Below are 20,993 nucleotides of genomic sequence, written 5' to 3' on the forward strand. Positions count from 1 at the left end.
AGAGGTCTCCAGCAGACCTCTATGGTTGTTGATGCCAGATTGCTATGAGCGCCACCCAGTGGTCAGCACTCATAGCAATGCAGTAATTCTACTACATAGGGGTGATCTGAGCATCGCCTCTATGTAGCTGAGGCGATTGAGTTATGGCAGCGTCTAGCCTCCTATGGTGGCTATTGAAGCATCCCAAAATAAAAAAAAAAAATAAAAAATATGAAAAAAATTAAAAAAATATAAAAGTTTAAATCACCCCCCTTATGCCCTATTCAAAATAAAACAATAACAAAAATCAAACCTATCAATATTTGTTATCGCCGCATTCAGAATCGCCCGATCTATCAATAAAAAAAGGAATAACCTGATCGATAAACGGTGTAGCGAGAAAAAAAGTAAAAATGCCAGAATTACTTTTTTTGGTTGCCGCAACATTACATTAAAATGCAATAACGGGTGATCAAAAGAAAGTATCTGCACAAAAATGGTATCATCAAAAACATCAGCTCAGCATGCAAAAAATAAGCCCTCACCTGACCCCAGATGGAGTTGCTACGAGTATCGGAAAATTACGCTATTTTTTTTTTTTAGCAAAGTTTGGATTTCTTTTTCACCACTTAGATAAAAAAAAACCTAGACATGTTTGGTGTCTATGAACTCGTGATGACATGTAGAATCAAAATGGCAAGTCAGTTTTAGCATTTAATTAACCTAGCAAAAAAGCCAAACAAAAAATAAGGGTGATTGCACTTTTTTTTGCAATTTCACCACACTTGGAATTTTTTTCCTTTTTTCTAGTGTACGACATGGTAAACCCAATGGTGTTGTTCAAAAGTACAACTTGTCCAGCCCTCACATGGCCATATTGACGGAAAAATAAAAAAGTTATGGCTCTTGGAAAGAGGGAAGTGAAAAAAAGAAAACGGAAAACAGAAAAAAGCTTTGGGGGTTAAGGGGTTAATGGCAGTTAGAGGTTTGTTTTCCGTTAGGGAGCTCTATATCCTCCGCAAGGAGAACCTATCAGGTAACAGGGCAGATAGCCAGGTCCCTCCATATTGAGTACAAAAAGAGACATGTCAACCAAGCCAGGTTGTGAGAAACCGTCAAGGACCTGCCCATATTACTGGCCTCCCTGTTCCTGGCTCGGTTTCAAACTATGTTTTTTTCTGTATGGTTTATCAAAGAAAAATATAAATTATCGCAATGTGGAAGCCTGTCCTTACTTTGTGCTACCTGTGGTATGGATTGTATGAATCACCTGACATGATCCCTTTGCAGATTGCTTGCTGGCTGTCTCCAGCCACCAGTAGAGGGAGCTTAGGAGCAAATGGAATGTGGTATGGAGCAAACGCCAATGCTCCATCTATAGGTGATCATGACATTGTCTTTAAATACATATTCTGCCCAGAATTAATCAGCACATAATTTTAAGTATAAAAATGAAACAAGGCTAAAATGTTACAGAGGTTATCCACTACTCTGACAACCCCTTCTCAATTGGTATATTCTCCCAAATAAAATAACAATAGCCTAAGGGGTAGACATGTCATTGGTGCAACAGTGCAGTCGCACAGGGACCCAAGAGCTAAGAGGGGGTCATTTTAATCTCTAAAACAAGTGAAATTGTGCATTATGGTGAGCTGTTGGACTGCAAAGGGCCCATGGATTGTTCGTACACAGGACCCTTTTGCGGTCTATGTCCGCCAATGAACAGCTAGCACTCAACTACAGTAATAGCTGTCACTTCTTCCGTCTGAAGGAAATGAGAGTGAAGCAGACCACCAGCAGTCGCTGATTGGCTGCACATATGGCACCGGCACAAGGGGTGAGTACAGGCTATTATTTTACATAGGGAACTGTAGTAATTGAGAGGAGGTAGTAAAAAAATCCCATCTTGCCAGCCTATTGCACATGAATATAAATAGAGTTAATTGTCGTAAAACAAATATAGCGGAACTTAATTCATCATAGCTCTGCTACTTCTGTATACCATCATTTCTGCATCAAGTTTAAATGCCAAAAAGTTACTTGTCAAATTAAAAGAAAATCCAAAGGGAAATCCTTGACAAGTGAAGGATGTCGGTGCCAGGTGACAGGTGCACGGTATCACTTCCCTTGAGCTGTAAACATAAGACAACCATATGTTCTTATTACATGTGCAGAAGTGGGCGACATATCGAGCGGCAGAAAATATGTACAAATAATATTCATACTATGATTATAGAAAATGCTAATGCTTGTCTGCAGACATTAATAATTTAATACAAAAGTGCAGTGGAATAAATAAACTAGCAGCTCGGTCGTCCGCAATGATAATCTAAAATATGACACACTATAGAAGCAGTGACCATCTCGTATTACTTAATATTAAGGCACCAAGAAAACAACTTGTGGAGCTACGCATGACGCCTTCCAGCATATTCTTTGTTCAGGATGCATTGTCTTCGGCTGGCACAACTTCCAGCAGTATCTGCAGCACTGTGGTGACCCTATCTGCAAAAGAAGAAAATAATAACGGTAAGTAAAGGATTCGGAAGGAGGAGTTTCTCCGAGGATTTATACATCAGTATTCATCATCGGGTAAAGCTTTTACCTGTCATAACACAATATACATAATGCATTTTTATTTTACATGGCATCTCTCTGTGACATTCACCATCCCCTGCATGCTTTATCCCAATAACATGGAAGGTCAAATCAATGGTCTCACTGCAAATGACTACAAATGAAATAGAAAAATCAAAGAGGTGGATTCGAAAAATGTATTAGATTTAAAGCCCTAGACATTAGATTGGAACACTAGAATAATGATAAACGCGTATACCGAAGAAGAAAAAGATGCATAGATTTTGCTAAAAGCTGTGGAAAAGCTGGAATAATAAGCACAGATTTACATAAAAGTAATGTAGCTAATGTATACCCATGAGACATGTAGAATTAAAAAGTAAAAATAAAAAATAGAAAGTTAAAAAAAGAAAAGTATTCATTACTCTATATACTAATGAATTTAGTAGGTGTGCAGACCACTATATTTTTGCAATATATAAGGGGTTCTGCTGATTAAATGACACCGAATGGATCATGGAATATCTAAAAAAAGGATATTGAACAGTAAATCAAAGCTTGATGAGTTATGGATGAGTAACACACCATGCTATTTGTCATCATTGTGTCAAGGGATATGAATTCAGATGGCCATAGCCAATCCTAGGATGACCTGACCATGCACCCCACTGCTCTCCAGTCCTGCGACTTCATTGTAATACATGTTGAAAGGCTCCTGGAAATTGCTTCTTTCACAAATAGACACTTCGTATGGGTCTTTAAAGTCACTTGGTAGTCAACTTCAAACAGTTCTCAGCCTTAGTATCTTATCTGTTTGACAAATCCAGCTGACATGAAGATCATTGATGTATGTGACCTGCCCTCATGTCAGCCCCCAAGACTGGAACTAGAGGATCAAACATAGAGGAGAAAATGTAGCCTGCTGCAAACACTTTGATACTCCATCTTAAACCATGACTCTCCCAAATCTACCATGATATGCTATAAGATGCTCCACAATAGCATGCTATCATTCCAATGTTGTAATAATGTCAATTTTAGTTCATGGTCAGTGGGAAGCTATTTTACTAGTTAATTTTAACTTGCAAAACTATATTACATTGAGTTTTAAGAACCATAGTATTTTATTTTTGTAAAGTCAAATTAAATGTAGCTTTTTTTCTGCATTGAAGAAAAGTTGAACTTTGATGGACCTAGGTCTTTAGTCAACATATGTAACGTAACTATGTAATTGCCTTATCATTGACTTGACCACAAATAGCTGAGAATTCCATTTTTACCCAGAATCTTATTAAAGTTTATCATTTTATGAATCAGGCTAAAATGAAGAAGAATTTAGCTATAGTAAAGGGAATATGTGGCCTGGAGCTCAACGCTCAGGTTTCGGGATGATCACTGATGACTGTGTGCTTTAGACCAATAACACCATGGAGTTGTATGTTTGTGTTAAGCTAAAATTGAGAACATTGATATATCTACATCTGCTACAATCATGTTGTTAGGATGCATTGTATACAACTTTTATCACTTTTGTAATACCATATTTTAATCTTACACTAGAACATCTTAGTGTGAGTTTTTGAAATTTCTGATGCTCGACATCTTTTTTTTGGGGACTGAAAATTTTTCATCATTTGATGTACACGTAGAAGTATGGGAGGCAAGATGCATTTGGGAAGGGAAATAATTTTGCTAAATTAAAGTTGATCTAAATCATATTAAAATGACAAAGTCTGATATCTTTAAAGAGTTATCTTAGAGGTTTACCCTGAACATACAGAATGTGATCTAGTTTAGTGCACTGTATTACAAAAAGACATATGTCCCTCAAGTTTAATTGAGGGATGGGAAAGCATATGTTATAAAAGTTTTTATTCTATGTAAATTGTTGGAGTATATAACAGCCACAGGCTTATACTGTAGAGGGACTTTCTTAAAGCACCACTCAGACCTTTTTTTCCTATTGCAGCACTGAAGTAATGCTACTAAACTGAGTTCTCTGAGCCTAGTCTTATACTTACCAACTACCATCATTTGCTTCTCTCAACACTGTTCTGGTCTCAATCTGCCATATTGTGAATGCAGCTTCTCACTGACTAGAAGTCAGAAGTAATGGGCACAAGCTTTCAATGGAATTCTATGAGAGTCTCATCCATAGATTTGCACGGAGTTGTGACTAAGGCTAAGTTCACATTGCATTAAAGCAGCCCGTTCAACACATGCGTTATCTTCCCTCACCTAATCTCTGATCCTCCCAAGACCTCCTACTCTCCTCCACACTTATTCGTACCTCACACAACTGCCTCCAAGATTTCTCCTGAATATCCCTCATCCCCTGGAATTCCATGCCTCAACATGTCCGACTATCCACCACCCTTGGAACCTGAAAACCCATCTCTTCAAGAAAGCCTACAGCCTGCAATAACCATTCTGCCGCCTCACCATCGCCAGAGCCACCGCCTCTCCATCGCCAGAGCCACCGCATCACCATCGCCTCGCCCCCTACCTTCTGTCTCTTCCCCACTATTCCATAGAATGTAAGTCCGCAAGGACAGGGTCCTCTCCCCTCTGTACCAGTCTGTCACTGTAAACGTGTTTACTGTAAACTATATCTGTAACTCTGTATGTAACCCCTTTCTCATGTACAGCACCATGGAACTAATGGTGCTATATAAATAAATAATAATAATAAACGGGCTGCGTTAACGCAAGTGCCGACATGCCATCACGCTAGCGCAGATAGAGCTAGCAGATGGTCTATCTGCGCTAGCGGTGATGGACCCAGAAATGCTGAAGCCCGTGTCCCAGGGTCCATCACTCAATGACGGCACATCGCTAGCGCATGCCCATTTTGGGCATGTGCTAGCGATGCGCCCGAAATGGAGCTCAATAGCAGTGTTAACGGACTGCGTTAAACCGCGTTATGCCGCGGTGTAACGCAGTCTGTCTAACGGACTGCCTGAACGTAATGTGAACCCAGCCTTACAGATTGCGCTAGCAAACATTGGAAAGTATAAGATTAGAGGCAGGAAACTTAGATTAGTTAATACTGTATTGTATGACATCTCAGGTTTGTGTGTGTAAGTTCTTTTCCTGTAATACTCCATCTCATGATGCTGAAGTTTATGGTTGATCCATATATCAGGTTAAATAATTCTTTCACCCGCAGTGTCTAGGTGCTGAATGATTTTGCTGAAAGCTGAAATCCACAACATATATTTGTTCCATTGCACTGCATGTTGTAGTATGATGTCTATGTTATGTACTTCTTTGGATTGTGCGTGTGTTATGGTAGCTTGTTACATTGCCGGAGACAGCACTAAGCAGGACAAAGTAACCGGTATGTTATCTTTCCACTCTTTGTAATGTTATTCCATTTTAATAACGGAACCCCTTTAATAATAAGGTAACTATTTGCATTATTGGGACACAATGATAACAACTACTGTATGTCCTGGAAGTGGAGATATATAACGTGTGGAGTCACTCGACTCCTGATAGGGGAGGAGTATAGCGTATATCAGGGGGGGCTGTTTGATGAGCAGTTGGTTTGTCTGGTGTAGGTGAGAAGTTGGAGGGAGATGCCTGAATGACACGTCTGGTCATAGACTGGTCAGGTGGAAGTCACTGTTCTTTGCCGATCAGGGCAGAAATCTCCTGTGTCCCAAGCAGAGACTCTAACAAAGGTTATTGCAGTACATTGGTAAGTAATAATTGTCATGAAACTACCAAGAGTTTTTGATTCATAGTGATGAAACTGAACCTTTATTGTAACCACTAAGCTTTTGCCTTTTTGGAGTAAAAAGTTAAGTTTCGTCACTAATCCCCCACCAGTGCCATACTACCTCAGTCAACTCATGACCTGAAGCCAGTCCATCTGAGAGTGGTATAAAATATTAATTTTACAATATCCAATTTGTACAAGACGATGGAGAGTAACAACAGCTTTGATAAGGATCCATTCATAAGGAACTGATGGAATTGGTATTTTCCATCAAAATGTTGTACAGTACGTCTGGTTTATCTCTACATAGCTTATAATGGCAGGAGCATGGTGAATAGGTATCTAATCTATATGTGCAATATAAGCTACAGCACATCAAAATATCCTGTCTATGCATGCGATCAATTTGCCTACTCTAAAGTGTAATAAAATATTTATATAAAAAAAAAGACACTGCCACCCACTCGTCAGCCTGACACCTCTCATTCATTAAAGACTGAACTATCAAACTGATGTGAGGAATTGCATTTTGCTCATTAATCTCATTTGTGGGTAAGTGTGAATATTTCTTCTATGAAGATGTATAATATTTCTACACGTATAACTTTACAGTTGTGAGCTTATCATTCCGATGTATCATACAGAGGTGTGAATTATCTAGAAGACATCTTCGCACAGAAGGGAGGGAATGCGTTTAAAGATGGTTCTACAATATTTTAGTTGTATTAATTAAATTAATTACAAATGCTTTTAGCATAATTTATAAGTGACTCCTTAACACAGCGGATGAAGCATGTTCGCGTACAAAACCATGTTTTTTTTTATACTGCTAATGTCTTAGGTCTTGAGGTTGAGAGTAATGTAAATTAAGCCATCAAATGATCTTTTTGCAATACAGTAGACGATACTAATGAATCTGGGTCACAGCTTTGTCTATGGGAAGAAAGACAGTGCACTGAATCAATTAAAACGGCGCATTTATCACAGTTCTGTTTGCTTCAATTAGTTTGTAAAGGACGGCAGGAATGCCGACATGCCGCAATAGAGTGAATGTATTATCTTTTAGACCTTAAGAGTATCAACTTAAGTGAACTCGACACTGCAGTGAGGAGCATTTTTCATTCATTGCTTCAGAGGAAAACTATAATGCGCTATAGATACTGTTTTCCTAAGAACATACTTTATTACTTTGGAGGAGATGGTAAACTGTACTTAAGTACTTGAAATTTATTGAAAAATAAACCCTCAACAACAGCTGCTTCGCAAACATGTTCCTGAGGATAATAACATTTTTCAGGAAGTTGTAGTGTCATAAAATACAGTAATCTAATGTGATATTGATCACAACAGCTTTTTAAAATGTGTGGCTGCAGCTCGAATTGAAGCGTATGCTGGAAGCACAAAGCAAGACATAGGTAATGGAGAAACACAAAGCAACATAAAAAGGAAAGACAAAAGCCTTAAAAATGCATTTATTAACCGGCCACACTTAGTGGCACCATTTACGTAACAATCTGTAGTGTATTATACATCTTGTTTCATACAACATCCAAGGATGAAGGAAATGACCGTCCACCTATAAATATGTTTTTCTCCACATACTGCAACTAAGGAACGAGCCTGAGTAACTGCACTGAGTAATGTGACTCTTTTGCTGGAGAAGGGTCATCTTGTGCTAAATTCTCAATTTGTGATCCTATTGTAGGGCATTCGGAATTGTCAAGTATTATGCACCCTCATGGTTTTGTTGCATTTTCTGTGCCATCCTATTCTGTGCTGAATGCCAAAGACAGTTTTTCAGCCATTGAACTGTATTTCCTGGTGACCAGTGAAATTCGCATTGTTTGCCAGTGCTGTCTGCCACCCACCTACTGCCAAAGCAGAAAAACAAGTACACAACACAAGAAGTGGCAATCACACAAGGACGGCAGCTGAAACACACAAATGGGAAAAATGGATATAAACAATATAAGGGGAAATGAGAGCTATCCACTTTATTCCCAATAAATAGCTGATTTTCTGAGATGAAGCTGCCACCGGATAGGCGTGTACATGTGAGGATGCATGACTCTACAAAAAGATTTGCAATTTTTTTTTTTACAATAGTTTTAACAACTGGTCTCAAGTTTTTCAGCCCTCATATTTATTCTCTATGACAACCTCTAAAACTGCTGACCAGACATCTCCATATTAGTGATAAGTGAGCGTGCTCGTTACTCGAGATTTCCGAGCATGCTTGGTGTTCTCCGAGTATCTTGGGCATGCTCGTAGGTTATGTTTGAGTCCCCGCAGCTGCATGATTTGCCACTGTTGGACAGCCTAAACAATTGCAGGGATTGCCTGTTTGTTAGGGAATCCCCCACATGTATTCAGGCTGTCTGGCAGCCGCAATTCATGCAGCTGCGAAAACTCAAGCATCATCTTCGAGCACGCCCAAGATACTCGGAAAACACCCAAGCATGCTTGGAAAACTCGAGTAACGAGCACACTCGCTCATCGCTACTCCATGTACATCTCATATGCAGTTTAACAAAGAGGCCATGAATAACTGACCACGTAATATACAGTAAAAGCAAGCTATATGAGCTATATAGATTTTTTTTAATAATTTTCAAAATGAAAACTTCCCTATGATTCTGAAAAATCAAGGAACAATCAAAGAAAATATTTGAATGTACAATGACATGCAACCCCTAGTTGAAAATTGCTGTTATTGTGAACAGCTAAGCAAGATGAAGATTAAATGATCTCTAAAAGGCCTAAAGTTAAAGATGACACATTTCCTTTTTTAACACACACACAAAAAAAAAAAAAATTATATATATATATATATATATATATATATATATATATATATATATATATAAACTTTGACCAAGTTTTCGGGCCTTAATTAGCCTGTTAGAGCTATGGCTTCTTCTTTATCACCAATAAAAAAGGCCAGATGATGCAAATTTCCCAGCTTTATAAAAACCTAGCCTCCTCTAACATTGTGCCAAAAACTAGCAGCCATGGGATCTTCTAAGCAGCTTCCTACCACTCTGAAAATGAAATTGGTGGAGGCCCACAAAGCAGAAGAAGGCTATAAGAAGATAGCAAAGTGCTTTCAAGCTGCCCTTTCCTCAGTTCAAAATGTAATCAAGAAATGGCAGTAAACAGGAAGAGTGAAGGTCAAGATCAGGTCTGGAAGACCAACTAAAATTTCAGTGAGAGCTGCCCATAGAATTGCTACAGATTCAAATCAGAACCCCTTCTTGACTGCAAAAGACTTTCTGAAAGATTTAGCAAATTCTGGAGTTGTGGTACATTGATCTACTGTTCAGAGATACCGGCACAAACAAGGCCTTCTTGGAACAGTCATCAGAATAAAACCTCTCCTTCATCGTTACTGTAAAATTCAGCGTCAAAAGTATGCAAAAGAAAATCTAAACAAGCCCGATGCAAACTACTAAGCTGTAAATGTGGCCTTAACCCCTTCCTGACCTGTGATGCCACGTAGGCATCAAGAAAGTCGGTGCCAATCCGACCTGTGACGCCTATGTGGTGTCACGGATTGCGTCCCTGCAGATCGGGTGAAAGGTTTAACTCCAATTTCACCCGATCTGCAGGGACAGGGGGAGTGGTACTTCAGCCCAGGGGGTTGGCTTCGCTCGCTCTGATTGGCTGTTGAAAGTGAAACAGCCAATAAGAGCAATTTGTAATATTTCACCTCTGAAAAGTCAAGGGGTCACTTGTGGGGGGTTTCTACTGTTTAGGCACATCAGGGGCTTTGCAAATGCAACATGACACCTGCAGATCACTCCATCAAAGTCTGCATTTCAAAACATCACTACTTCCCTTCCGAGCCCCGACGTGCGCCCAAACAGTGGTTTATCCCCACACATAGGGTATCAGTGTACTCAGGACAAACTGGGCAACAACTATTGGGGTCCAATTTCTCCTGTTACCCTTGTGAAAATAAAAAATTGCTTGCTAAAACATCATTTTTGAGGAAAGAAAAATGATTTTTTATTTTCACGGCTCTGCGTTGTAAACTTCTGTAAAGCACTTGGGGGTTCAAAGTGCCCACCACACATCTAGATAAGTTCCTTGCGGGGTCTAGTTTCCAAAATAGGGTCACTTGTGGGGGAGCTCCAATGTTTAGGCACACAGGGGCTCTCCAAACGCGACATGGTGTCCGCTAAAGATTGGAACCAATTTTTCATTGAAATAGTCAAATGACGCTCCTTCCCTTCCGAGCCCTGTTGTGCACCCAAACAGTGGTTCCCCCCCACATATGGGGTATCGGCGTACTCAGGACAAATTGTACAATAACCTTTTTGGTCCAGTTTCTCTTTTTACACTTGGTAAAATAAAAAAATTGTTGCTAAAAATCATTTTTGTGACTAAAAAGTTAAATGTTCATTTTTTACTTCCATGTTGCTTCTGCTGCTGTGAAACACCTGAAGGGTTAATAAACTTCTTGAATGTGGTTTTGAGCACCTTGAGGCGTGCAGTTTTTAGAATGGTGTCACTTTTGGGTATTTTCAGCCACATAGACCTCTAAAACTGACTTCAAATGTGAGATGGTCCCTAAAAAAAATGGTTTTGTAAATTTCGTTGTAAAAATGAGAAATCACTGGTCAAATTTTAACCCTTATAACTTCTTCCTAGCAAAAAAAAAATTTGTTTCCAAAATTGTGCTGATGTAAAGTACACATGTGGGCAATGTTATTTATTAATTATTTTTTGTCACATAACTCTCTTGTTTAACAGAATAAAAATTCAAAATTTGAAAATTGCGAAATTTTTAAAATTTTAGCCAAATTTCAATTTTTTCACAAATAAACACAAAAAAGATCGACCTAAATTTACCACTAACATAAAGCCCAATAGTTCACGAAAAAACAGTCTCAGAACCGCAAGGATCCGTTGAAGCGTTCCTGAGTTATTACCTCATAAATGGACACTGGTCAGAATTGCAAAAAACAGCCAGGTCATTAAGGTCAAACGAGGCGGGGTCATGAAGGGGTTAATGTGAAGTTCACTCTTGGCTGGTGGGAGGAAGCAAGAGGGAGGGGAAGAAGTGGTTCATAAGAAGAGAAAGGAGCAGTGCACTGCATCAGAAATATGTTGATCAGGGGCGTCTACCCTGTATATTTAATACATTGAAAAAAAACAAAAAAACAAAACTGCATTCCAAACTCAAAAATCACACCTATCTGCTTTTATTCAGCCAATATAACAATGTTTCTGCTCAGTACATCAGATACTTTCTCAAGAGTTTTTCTAAGGGATCTTGTAAGACCTATGACACATCAAATATTTTCACTGATAATACTGCTGTTATATTCTTCCTCTTTTTTATATATACAGTATATTCAATGGTAATGAGGTCAGACTGCAGATTGTCATGGTTTCATCTCTCATTGTGGCACAAGAATGCTGTGAGTTACAGTTCAGCCTCCCTATAGGATCTGGAGTGAGCAGCACTGTCAGTTTTGTGAGTGACAGCCCGGTCATCCAATCTGAGGCTGGGGCATGCTGGGCTGACATAATTTTGATTAACAGCCATGCTGCTCAATCTGGCCTAACCTTCTGGTGTTTCACCTGGTACCTCCTGTTGTTGATTATTTGCTAGCTATTTAGCTGACTCACTATGAGCAGATCATTGTCAGCTGTAGCTTTGCTCAGTGAAGTTGTGCTTTGCTCTGTGGCTGATTCCCTGATCATGTTGGTGAGCCTTGGATTTGTGTGTTAGCCCTTTTGCTCTTGACACTCTCTGGCCTCAGGTATCTATGAATTTGGCCTCTGACTATCTGTTTCCCTTTCCCCCTTATCTTGATGAACGCTCCAGGCATTTGACCTCAGATAATTAATTGACCACAACTTTGTATTCCCCCTCTGTACTACGAGCCGTCTTGGCATCTGACCTCAGACCTCCTCACTACCCTGTCTCATGGTTTGTCTGTGAGTAGTGACTCAACACACTCAGCGCCACACAGATATACTATATGTCAAATAACATATCACATGATGACATTTAACAGCAAAACAATTACATGTGCATAACAATAACATAAATTTGGTAATGAAGTGGTGTCTACAGGTCAACACTAAAAGGAACCTGAAGACTGATCCAAGCTGCCCGATCCACAGGCAACATGAATCAGGCTCTGGCTGTGGATTTCAGCCATACAGTATATGTTTCAGAGAAAAGCATAGTTGGATAGGGATTATCAATTCGAGTATAGGAAGAGACATGTCACTCCAACACAGTGGGCTGGGAGAAGCCCCTGGAGACCCACCAGTCCAACTAGTCTCCTGTCGGCTATCAAAGTAGTTTTTCTCTGAATTGCCGCAGCATTCCAGAGTTACACATATACTATTTAGCTGAGATCATACAGCCAGTGCACAATACATGATGCCCGTGGTTGGAGAAGCATGCATCAGCTGTCTGGTTCCCCTTAAAGTAGAGTAACCTACAAAGGACATGTCAACTTTATTAAGTCAGATCAGAACAGTTGAGCTTAGGTGGCATCAGTCATCAGTCAAGAGATACAATGAAATAAAGCTAGGGCAGATTATACATTGCCCATACACCTCTATAGCTGTCTGCCGATGGCTGTTCCCCCGACCTCCACACAAATGTTATACATGTAATCCCGTCATCACAGTTTTTTTTACTTGAAAAAGCTAGAGATGTTTTTCACTCCAGATAATTAATCTGAAGCATTTCACGCTCTCTTCCAGTGTGTAGATATTGTTATAATAGATTTTGTTTGCATTATTCTGTTATTTATAAATTAGATCATTACATTAAATCCCTTCCCCTATGCAGTATATGCACACTCTTTTGAGTCAAGTATGCATGTGTTTTCAATCTGAATAAAATAAACCACTGCCCGTCACCTCTGATGTTATCTTATACTCTCCACGAGAAAAAAGGATCAGACATGGCGATGAAAAATGACAGATTTTTTTTTACATTATCAGTCTCCTATTTAATTTTAAATTGTAAACTTGTGATCAAGGACCTCACTTCTCATGGTAATGGTTAAATTATGTGTTCTGTCTGATATTGTTTGCATACGTCCCCTCTGATTTTTATGTCAGTGCTATAGAATTAAAATTATTATTATGAGAGAATCAAGCGTCCTCTATGTACAGTGGGGAAAAACAGTATTTAGTCAGCCACCAATTGTGCAAGTTCTTCCACTTAAAAAGAGAGAGGCCTGTGTGAAGAGCAGAACAAAAATGGTTACCTCAATGAACCACAAAAAAGAATTTGTGATAAATATTGACCTGTCCATTCAAGGACATTTTAGCTATAGTATGAATTCCTGTTTTTCTTTTTTGTGGAATTGCCTTTGTACTGGTTGTTTTGAAACTGCCGCCCACAAAACTGTTTTTTCTTTCTTTCCTGTTTTGTCTCTTTGTTTAAACATGCAAAACTTGTATAACCACTGAACCTACCGATACAACTATATAAAGAAGGGATAGCACATTGAAGGCAGGCGTGCTTCAGAGACTTCCCAGTGATACACTATACAAGACGTGTCTTGTGTATTATTTCTGGTGATTCCCCACTTCCAAAGGCTGCTCCGACTGAGTGTGATCCTGACATTTCCTGGCGCCTGAACAGGGACCCGAGGTCTGTGTATTCCTTCAAGAACACCGGCAGAATACGAACGAAAAGAAAATCTGGGATAATGGACGGCAGATGAACAAAAACCTGGCCAGGTAAGAGACACTGTTAGATCTCTTATATCTGCCCTGCACTGTCCGTAAGATTTTCTGTGTCGTGTTCTTTAGCGGGTAGTTCTAGTAGAGGAGGATACCTATAGCTCGGGTTCTTGAACTATTTAGGAATTGATCACCTCACGGAGTACGGCATTGAATGAGAGTGAATGTGAATAAAAGGTGTGTGGAAGCTGGGAATAGCCCTATAAGCCACCCAGGGTGTTGAAACAGAAGAAGTGACTGTCCCACTGGGCAACGTGGTTGCGTCCTTTCGGGGAGACCTCCGCGCCTATGTTCAATCTCTGATCCTGTCTTTGACAAAAACCTGGTGACGGATAAGTGTATGATAGTATGAGCCCAGGACAGATAAATTAGCCTGGGACAAGATACGTTGTATGTTTCTTTTTCTTTTTCTGTCTGGTTGCATTTGTGTTGTTTGCTATAGGTGTAGGAATCAGGATTTTCTTACATCAACACAGTTTAAACATCCTAGCTCCCTAGGAAGAAGGTAACGAGTTATTCTCATACCCAAACGCCACCTAGGGCAAGAAAAGACATCCTAGCTCCTTAGGAAGAAGGTAACGAGGTATTCTCATACCCAAACGCCACCTAGGGCAAGAAAGCTCAGGATAAGAAAATGGGGAATAAGCAAACAAAGTCGGAACCAGAAGAATTAGATATCTATACTATCATAAAGGAGAGAAGTGGTGAAGATGCCACTAAGGGGCTGAGAAAGATTTTTAGTAAGTTTGGAGTTACTAGGGCAGAAGCTTTTAGTAGAAAACTATGGGAAGGAATTCAGGAAAGAAAAAAAAGGCATAATCAGAGACAAGAAATGGATAGATCAGATCCAAGCATTGATTGATGTCTCTAGGGTAGCAGAAAATGAGGGATGGACATATAATCAACAGAGTAAAAAGTGGTGTATTAGACCCGCAGGCTGTGGAGAAAAACAAAATGTGGAATCTAAAAATACCCCACCCCCATACCTTAACCCACATGCCCCATCTTTTCTCCAAACACCACCTCAAAGTTTAGCCGGACCAGGAGGATGGGTATGTCCGCACTGTGGACAACAAAATCCAGACTGGAGAAATGATTGCCTAGCCTGTGGTACACCTAGACATGGCGCTGTACTTGCCCCTGTTAGGGTAGTACCAAGACCCTTTAGGGAACCTGGTGCTGACGGAGTAATGGGAACTAGATACCACCAAACTCAACAATATTTCCCTTGGTCCCCCGCTGAAGGCATGTCTCTCTTGCATAACGCACCAGATCCCACCCAGTGTCCAGTTAGATTTGCACAATATATACAGCAAATTATGCAGACTCACGCAGGAGTTTGGGCAGATGGAGAAGAATTATGTAGAATGAAAATGACTCCTGGACTCTTCCAGGAGCTATTAGCAAATCTACAGGTACATAGGCCCCAAGCAGGAGATGGTGCCTTACAAACGATAGAATCAGGTACGCAATTTGTAGATCACTTAATGGTTTTCATGAGGGAGAGACAGAGGCAGAGAGGAACAACAGGAGTGGTGGCTCAGAAATCTGGACAATCAGTAGACGAATATTATCTAAGTGTAGAAAATAATTTCAGAGATGAAGGCATGGATCTAACCGCTCCAGGAATGATGAGGTTAGTTACAAAAACCTTTATAGATGGATTGTCTCCAAAAGTGAAGGAAAAGCTTAAGGCCGCAACCCCTGATTGGAGAACCTTGGAAGACCCACACCTGGCTAGACAGAAAGCTGTAGGGATAGAAATGGACTTAAGAGAAAATTCTAAGCCAGTAAGAATTGCACAGGCTAATACTGGCTCTGCTAATCAAAAGTTTACTTGTCATTACTGTAAGAAGCCAGGACATTTCCAAAGGGAATGTAGGAAGAGAAAAGCAGATATAGATTCAGGAACATTTGTACCCAAAAATAGGATAAATAACCCAGTGCCTGATCAAACAGACAGCTCAGAATGACTGAAAGTTATGCAGGTCTCTCTTCCTTCTAGAAGACCAATAATACAAGTTGAGGTTGAGGGTAAAAATGTACCTTTTCTGATAGATACGGGAGCAACATCCTCCATTTTAAATCAGGACTTTTTACCATATCCTGACAATATATCCTCAAAGGTAACATGTGCAGAAGGGTATGATGGTAAAATTCAGGCGTTGCCTTTTACAAAACCTTTAAATGTGAGCTTTGGCCCTAAAACTTTTGTATCCAAATTTTTATTTGCTAAAGGTGCACCTACCTGCTTGCTGGGTACTGATGTCTTAAGTAAAATGCACGTAAACATCCATTTTAGAGAAAATGGCACAGTTATGCTGACCATCCCTGAAGATGCAGAAACTCTGGAACCATATGTTAGAATACAGGCAATGGAGGATTTTCCCGAAATTTACACTCAACAAGCAAAAATTGACTTGTCTCGGGTTCCTGACAGCCTATGGGCAAAAGGAGACACTGATGTAGGGTTTTTATCAGTAGCTCCTATACTGTTAGAAACTGCCCCGGGAACCATTTTACCTCAGCTTAGGCAATACCCCATCAGCGCCCAGCAAGAACAGGCGATTTCTCAACAAATTCAGGATTATGTGTTACAAGGTGTTTTGGTAGAAATCAGGTCACCCGCCAATACACCCTTATATCCTGTTAAAAAGAAAGTGTCCTCCAAAGAAACTATGGTGAAATATCGCATGGTGCACGACTTACGGGAAATCAATAAGGTTTTGGCACCGGTCACCCCTGTGGTACCGAATCCTCATACCTTACTGTCTCAAATTCCCAGCACTGCTGCATATTTTACGGTAATTGACTTATCAAACGCATTTTTTTCTGTGCCACTACATAAGAACTGTTGGCATTTGTTTGCCTTTACATTCAAGGGTAAACAATTAGCATGGACAAGATTGCCACAAGGTATGGTACACTCACCAACTTTGTACTCTGAAGCAATGCAGACCGTGCTAAAAAATTTCATCCCAGAACCAGGAGTAGTCATTCTACAGTATGTAGATGATTTACTTATTTGTTGCCCTGATGAGCAGACGGCAGTTACCTCAACTGTTAATTTCTTAATTTTCCTAGCGCAAGAAGGCTGTAAAGTAAATAGACAGAAACTCCAGGCTTGTCAACAAACAGTCGTGTTCTTAGGTCACTGCATATCACAGGGCATCAGACACCTCACACCTCAACGTACGGAAGCCATACGTAACATGCTTGAACCCAGGAATCACAAACAGCTGCGTGCTTTCCTAGGTATTGTTTCACACTGTAGACAGTGGATCATACATGCAAGTCAACTCATGCAGCCTTTATATGACTGTATTGCCAACACGCCATATTCACTCAGTGAAGAGGCTAAACAGTCATTTTCCTCTTTGAAAACAGCACTGATATCAGCTCCGGCTTTGGGACTCCCAGACTACACTAAACCTTTTCAATTGATGGCAGCTGAGATATCCTCACATGCCACAGGGGTGCTCACACAAAAACATGGAAACAAACAGAGACCGGTGGCATACATATCAGCTCATCTGGACCCTGTAGCTAGAGCCGCACCTTCTTGTGTAAGAGTAGTAGCCGCAATTTCACTGTTATTAGATAAAGCTTCTGAGATTGTTCTTGATCACCCACTTCTAGTTCAGACCACTCATGATGTACATGGCATTCTTAACCAGGTCCAACCTAAACATATTTCAATGGCCAGACACCTCCGTCTCCAATGTTCCCTACTACTGCCGCCCAACATTTCCTTTGCCAGGATTCAGACTCTTAATCTCACGTCTTTGCTCCCTTTAGAGTCTGAGGGGGGTACCATCCATACTGAGGAAACTGCACTCTCCAACTCCTTTGACCCATCAAAGTCAATGCATGATTGTGTACAATTAATGGAACAAGAGACTCAGGGCTTATGTAATGTACGTGACAAGCCACTCTGTAATGCTACATTTGAATTTTTCATAGATGGCAGTAGATATGCAGATATGAATGGACAATTTCATACAGGTTATGCGGTAGTAACTCAGCATGAAGTGCTGAAAGCAGAACCTCTCTCTGCTAATCAGTCTGCACAAGAAGCAGAACTTACGGCATTGGTTGAAGCTCTAAAAATAGCCAAAGATCAGACAGCAAACATATACACTGATTCTAGATATGCACATGGCATTATTTTCGATTTTGGCGTAATATGGAGAGCCAGAGGTTATATGACTGCTTCAGGCCAACCTGTTAAACATGCCTCCCTCATTAGACAGATTCTGGAGGCAGCACAAGAAACTAAAGAAATAGCGGTGATAAAGGTAGCTGCACATGTGAGACTCGACACCGAGGAAGCCAGGGGTAACGATAAAGCCGACAAGGCAGCAAAACAGGCAGCACGTAAACCCTTACATCATGCCCACACACTAGATAGCTCTGAAGATGATGAGGAGAGATTGAAGGAAGCTCAGAAACAGGTAGACGACGAAGAACAAGGGCAGTGGCAGAAAAAAGGGGCAGAAGATCAGCAAGGATTATGGAAAAAAGGAACTTTGTTGTGTTTACCCAGAGCCTGGTACCCCGCAGTGGCGAGTGACCACCACCTACCTACGCATGTATCGGCAAACGGTATGACGCTCAAGGTAAAAAAAGGTGGTTGGCTCCAGGCTTTGGTAATTTCGCTCGGAACATGTGTGCTGCATGCGCTATATGCCTGGCACACAATCCAGGTCAGACCATTAAAACCCCAACCAAGCATCATGTAAGAACACTGTATCCCTTTCAAAGACTCCAGATCGACTACATCCAACTTCCTAGGTACAATGGATACGAATATGTGCTTGTGTGTGTGGACATGTTCTCAGGGTGGCCAGAGGCTTATCCAGTTCGTAAAGCCTCAGCAAAAACTACTGCCATTAAAATAGCACATGAACTGATACCCCGTTACGGCATGCCTGAGGTGATCGAGTCAGATAGGGGTACCCATTTTACTGGGGAAATATTCCAGAATGTTATGAAAATGTTGGGAGTAGAAAACCAGTTTCACACTCCGTATCACCCACAGAGTTCAGGTAAAGTGGAAAGATTAAATGGAACAATAAAATTAAAAATCCAGAAGGCCATGGCAGAAACAGGAAAGCCTTGGACCGAGTGTCTACCACTTGCCCTGTATTCCATCCGAAACGCCCCAAGGGGGAAGGCTAAGCTGTCACCACATGAGATTCTTTTTGGTAGAGCAGCAAATTTGGGTTGTTATTTTCCACAACAACTGATGTTGAATACTGAGACTTTAACTGCTTATGTACAAGAATTACAAAAACGTTTAACTAAAGTGCATTCGCAAGTTTTTGCTTCCCTTCCAGATCCAGAAAATCTCGAAGGAGGCCACAAGTTGGAACCCGGTGATCAAATCTACGTGAAAAGACACACCAGAAAGACTCTGGAACCAAGATTTGACGGACCTTTCCAAGTCCTGTTAACAACTCCAACAGCAGTCAAGCTTGAAGGAAAGGCATCATGGATACATGCAAGCCATTGCAAAAAAGCAGTATAAGACTCATGATATTGATGTTAATAATGTTAACCTCAACGGAGGCATGGGAAAGACTGAATTCTCTAGCCCCTTTGAACAATAGATTCGTACAACATCATAGAAAATTAGTGCATGATTTGTTAAATAATACGCAACCCCTGGCAGATTGTTGGACCTGTACCCATTCACCAGTATCAGCCACAAGTATACCTTTTCTAGCAGTTCCCGTGTCAGCTGAAGAAATATTCGCTTGGCCTAATTGTTCAGACAACCTGGCCAACAACCAACCTGGCAATACTAGACTATGGAATACTACAATCGCCATACCAGTTGTGGGATGGGTAGAATTTCCTTGGTGGCAGGGCAATCTTACAGGAAAAATAGGCAACTCACCACGTCCCTCGGGGAGGCCACATATAGTACAAATGGGAATTCCCAACAAAATTGCTAGTACCATTTTTTTATTTATCCTATGTTAACACAGATGTGGGATAAATTAGTTAGAGCCACGGATTATCTAGATGACCAGATTTGGGATATATTGGACATATTAAATACTAGTATAGCTGTACAGAATCAGCTTATAATAGTCACTAACCAACATACCCTGGTATTGGATTACCTAACTGCCTCACAAGGGGGTATGTGTCAAATCATCGGACCCACCTGCTGTCATTATATAGACCCAAATAGTACTATGAGTATGAGATTTAAATTAGAAGACGTACAACGACTCAGGGATCAGTATGACAAAGACAATGACCAAAATAAGGATAGCTGGTGGTCAGATACCTTTTCTTTTCTTAACCCGGCCAATTGGTTCAGAGGGATCGGTGGGTGGGTTACCGGGATTATGCAAAGCCTAATACATACAGTTATGGTTATTGTAATTATATATGTATTATTCAAGGTTGTACTCAAGGGTATCTCGGTATGCACAAATAAATTTTGTGTAATGGATGCGAGAATATAAAGTTTTTTTTTTTTTTTTTTTTGTAATATCACCAAAAGAATGACTAAAATGATCGTCTATATGACAAGGTTTTGAATAGAATATGTCAAAGGGGGGATTGTGAAGAGCAGAACAAAAATGGTTACCTCAATGAACCACAAAAAAGAATTTGTGATAAATATTGACCTGTCCATTCAAGGACATTTTAGCTATAGTATGAAATCCTGTTTTTCTTGTCTGTGGAATTGCCTTTGTACTGTTTGTTGTGAAACTGCCACCCACGAAACTGTTTTTTCTTTCTTTCCTGTTTTGTCTCTTTGTTTAAACATGCAAAACTTGTATAACCACTGAACCTACCGATACAACTATATAAAGAAGGGATAGCACATTGAAGGCAGGCGTGCTTCAGAGACTTCCCAGTGATACACTATATAAGACATGTCTTGTGTATTATTTCTGGTGATTCCCCACTTCCAAAGGCTTCTCCGACTGAGTGTGATCCTGACACCTGTAATTGACATCATAGG

General features: G+C 40.3%; 1 protein-coding gene across 1 annotated transcript in view; it reads right to left on the bottom strand.

Annotated features, from left to right (window-relative positions):
* Positions 1-225: 225 nt before the first annotated feature.
* Positions 226-20,993, bottom strand: part of SLC7A11 (solute carrier family 7 member 11) — a 384,257-nt gene continuing 363,489 nt past the window's right edge. The window contains exon 12 of the mRNA XM_077279166.1: positions 226-2,484. Coding sequence (XP_077135281.1) covers positions 2,420-2,484 — 65 coding nt within the window. The 3' untranslated portion in view covers positions 226-2,419. The remainder of the gene's footprint in view (positions 2,485-20,993) is intronic.

This window comes from Ranitomeya variabilis, chromosome 1 (assembly GCF_051348905.1).
Source record: "Ranitomeya variabilis isolate aRanVar5 chromosome 1, aRanVar5.hap1, whole genome shotgun sequence".
Taxonomy (NCBI): domain Eukaryota; kingdom Metazoa; phylum Chordata; class Amphibia; order Anura; family Dendrobatidae; genus Ranitomeya; species Ranitomeya variabilis.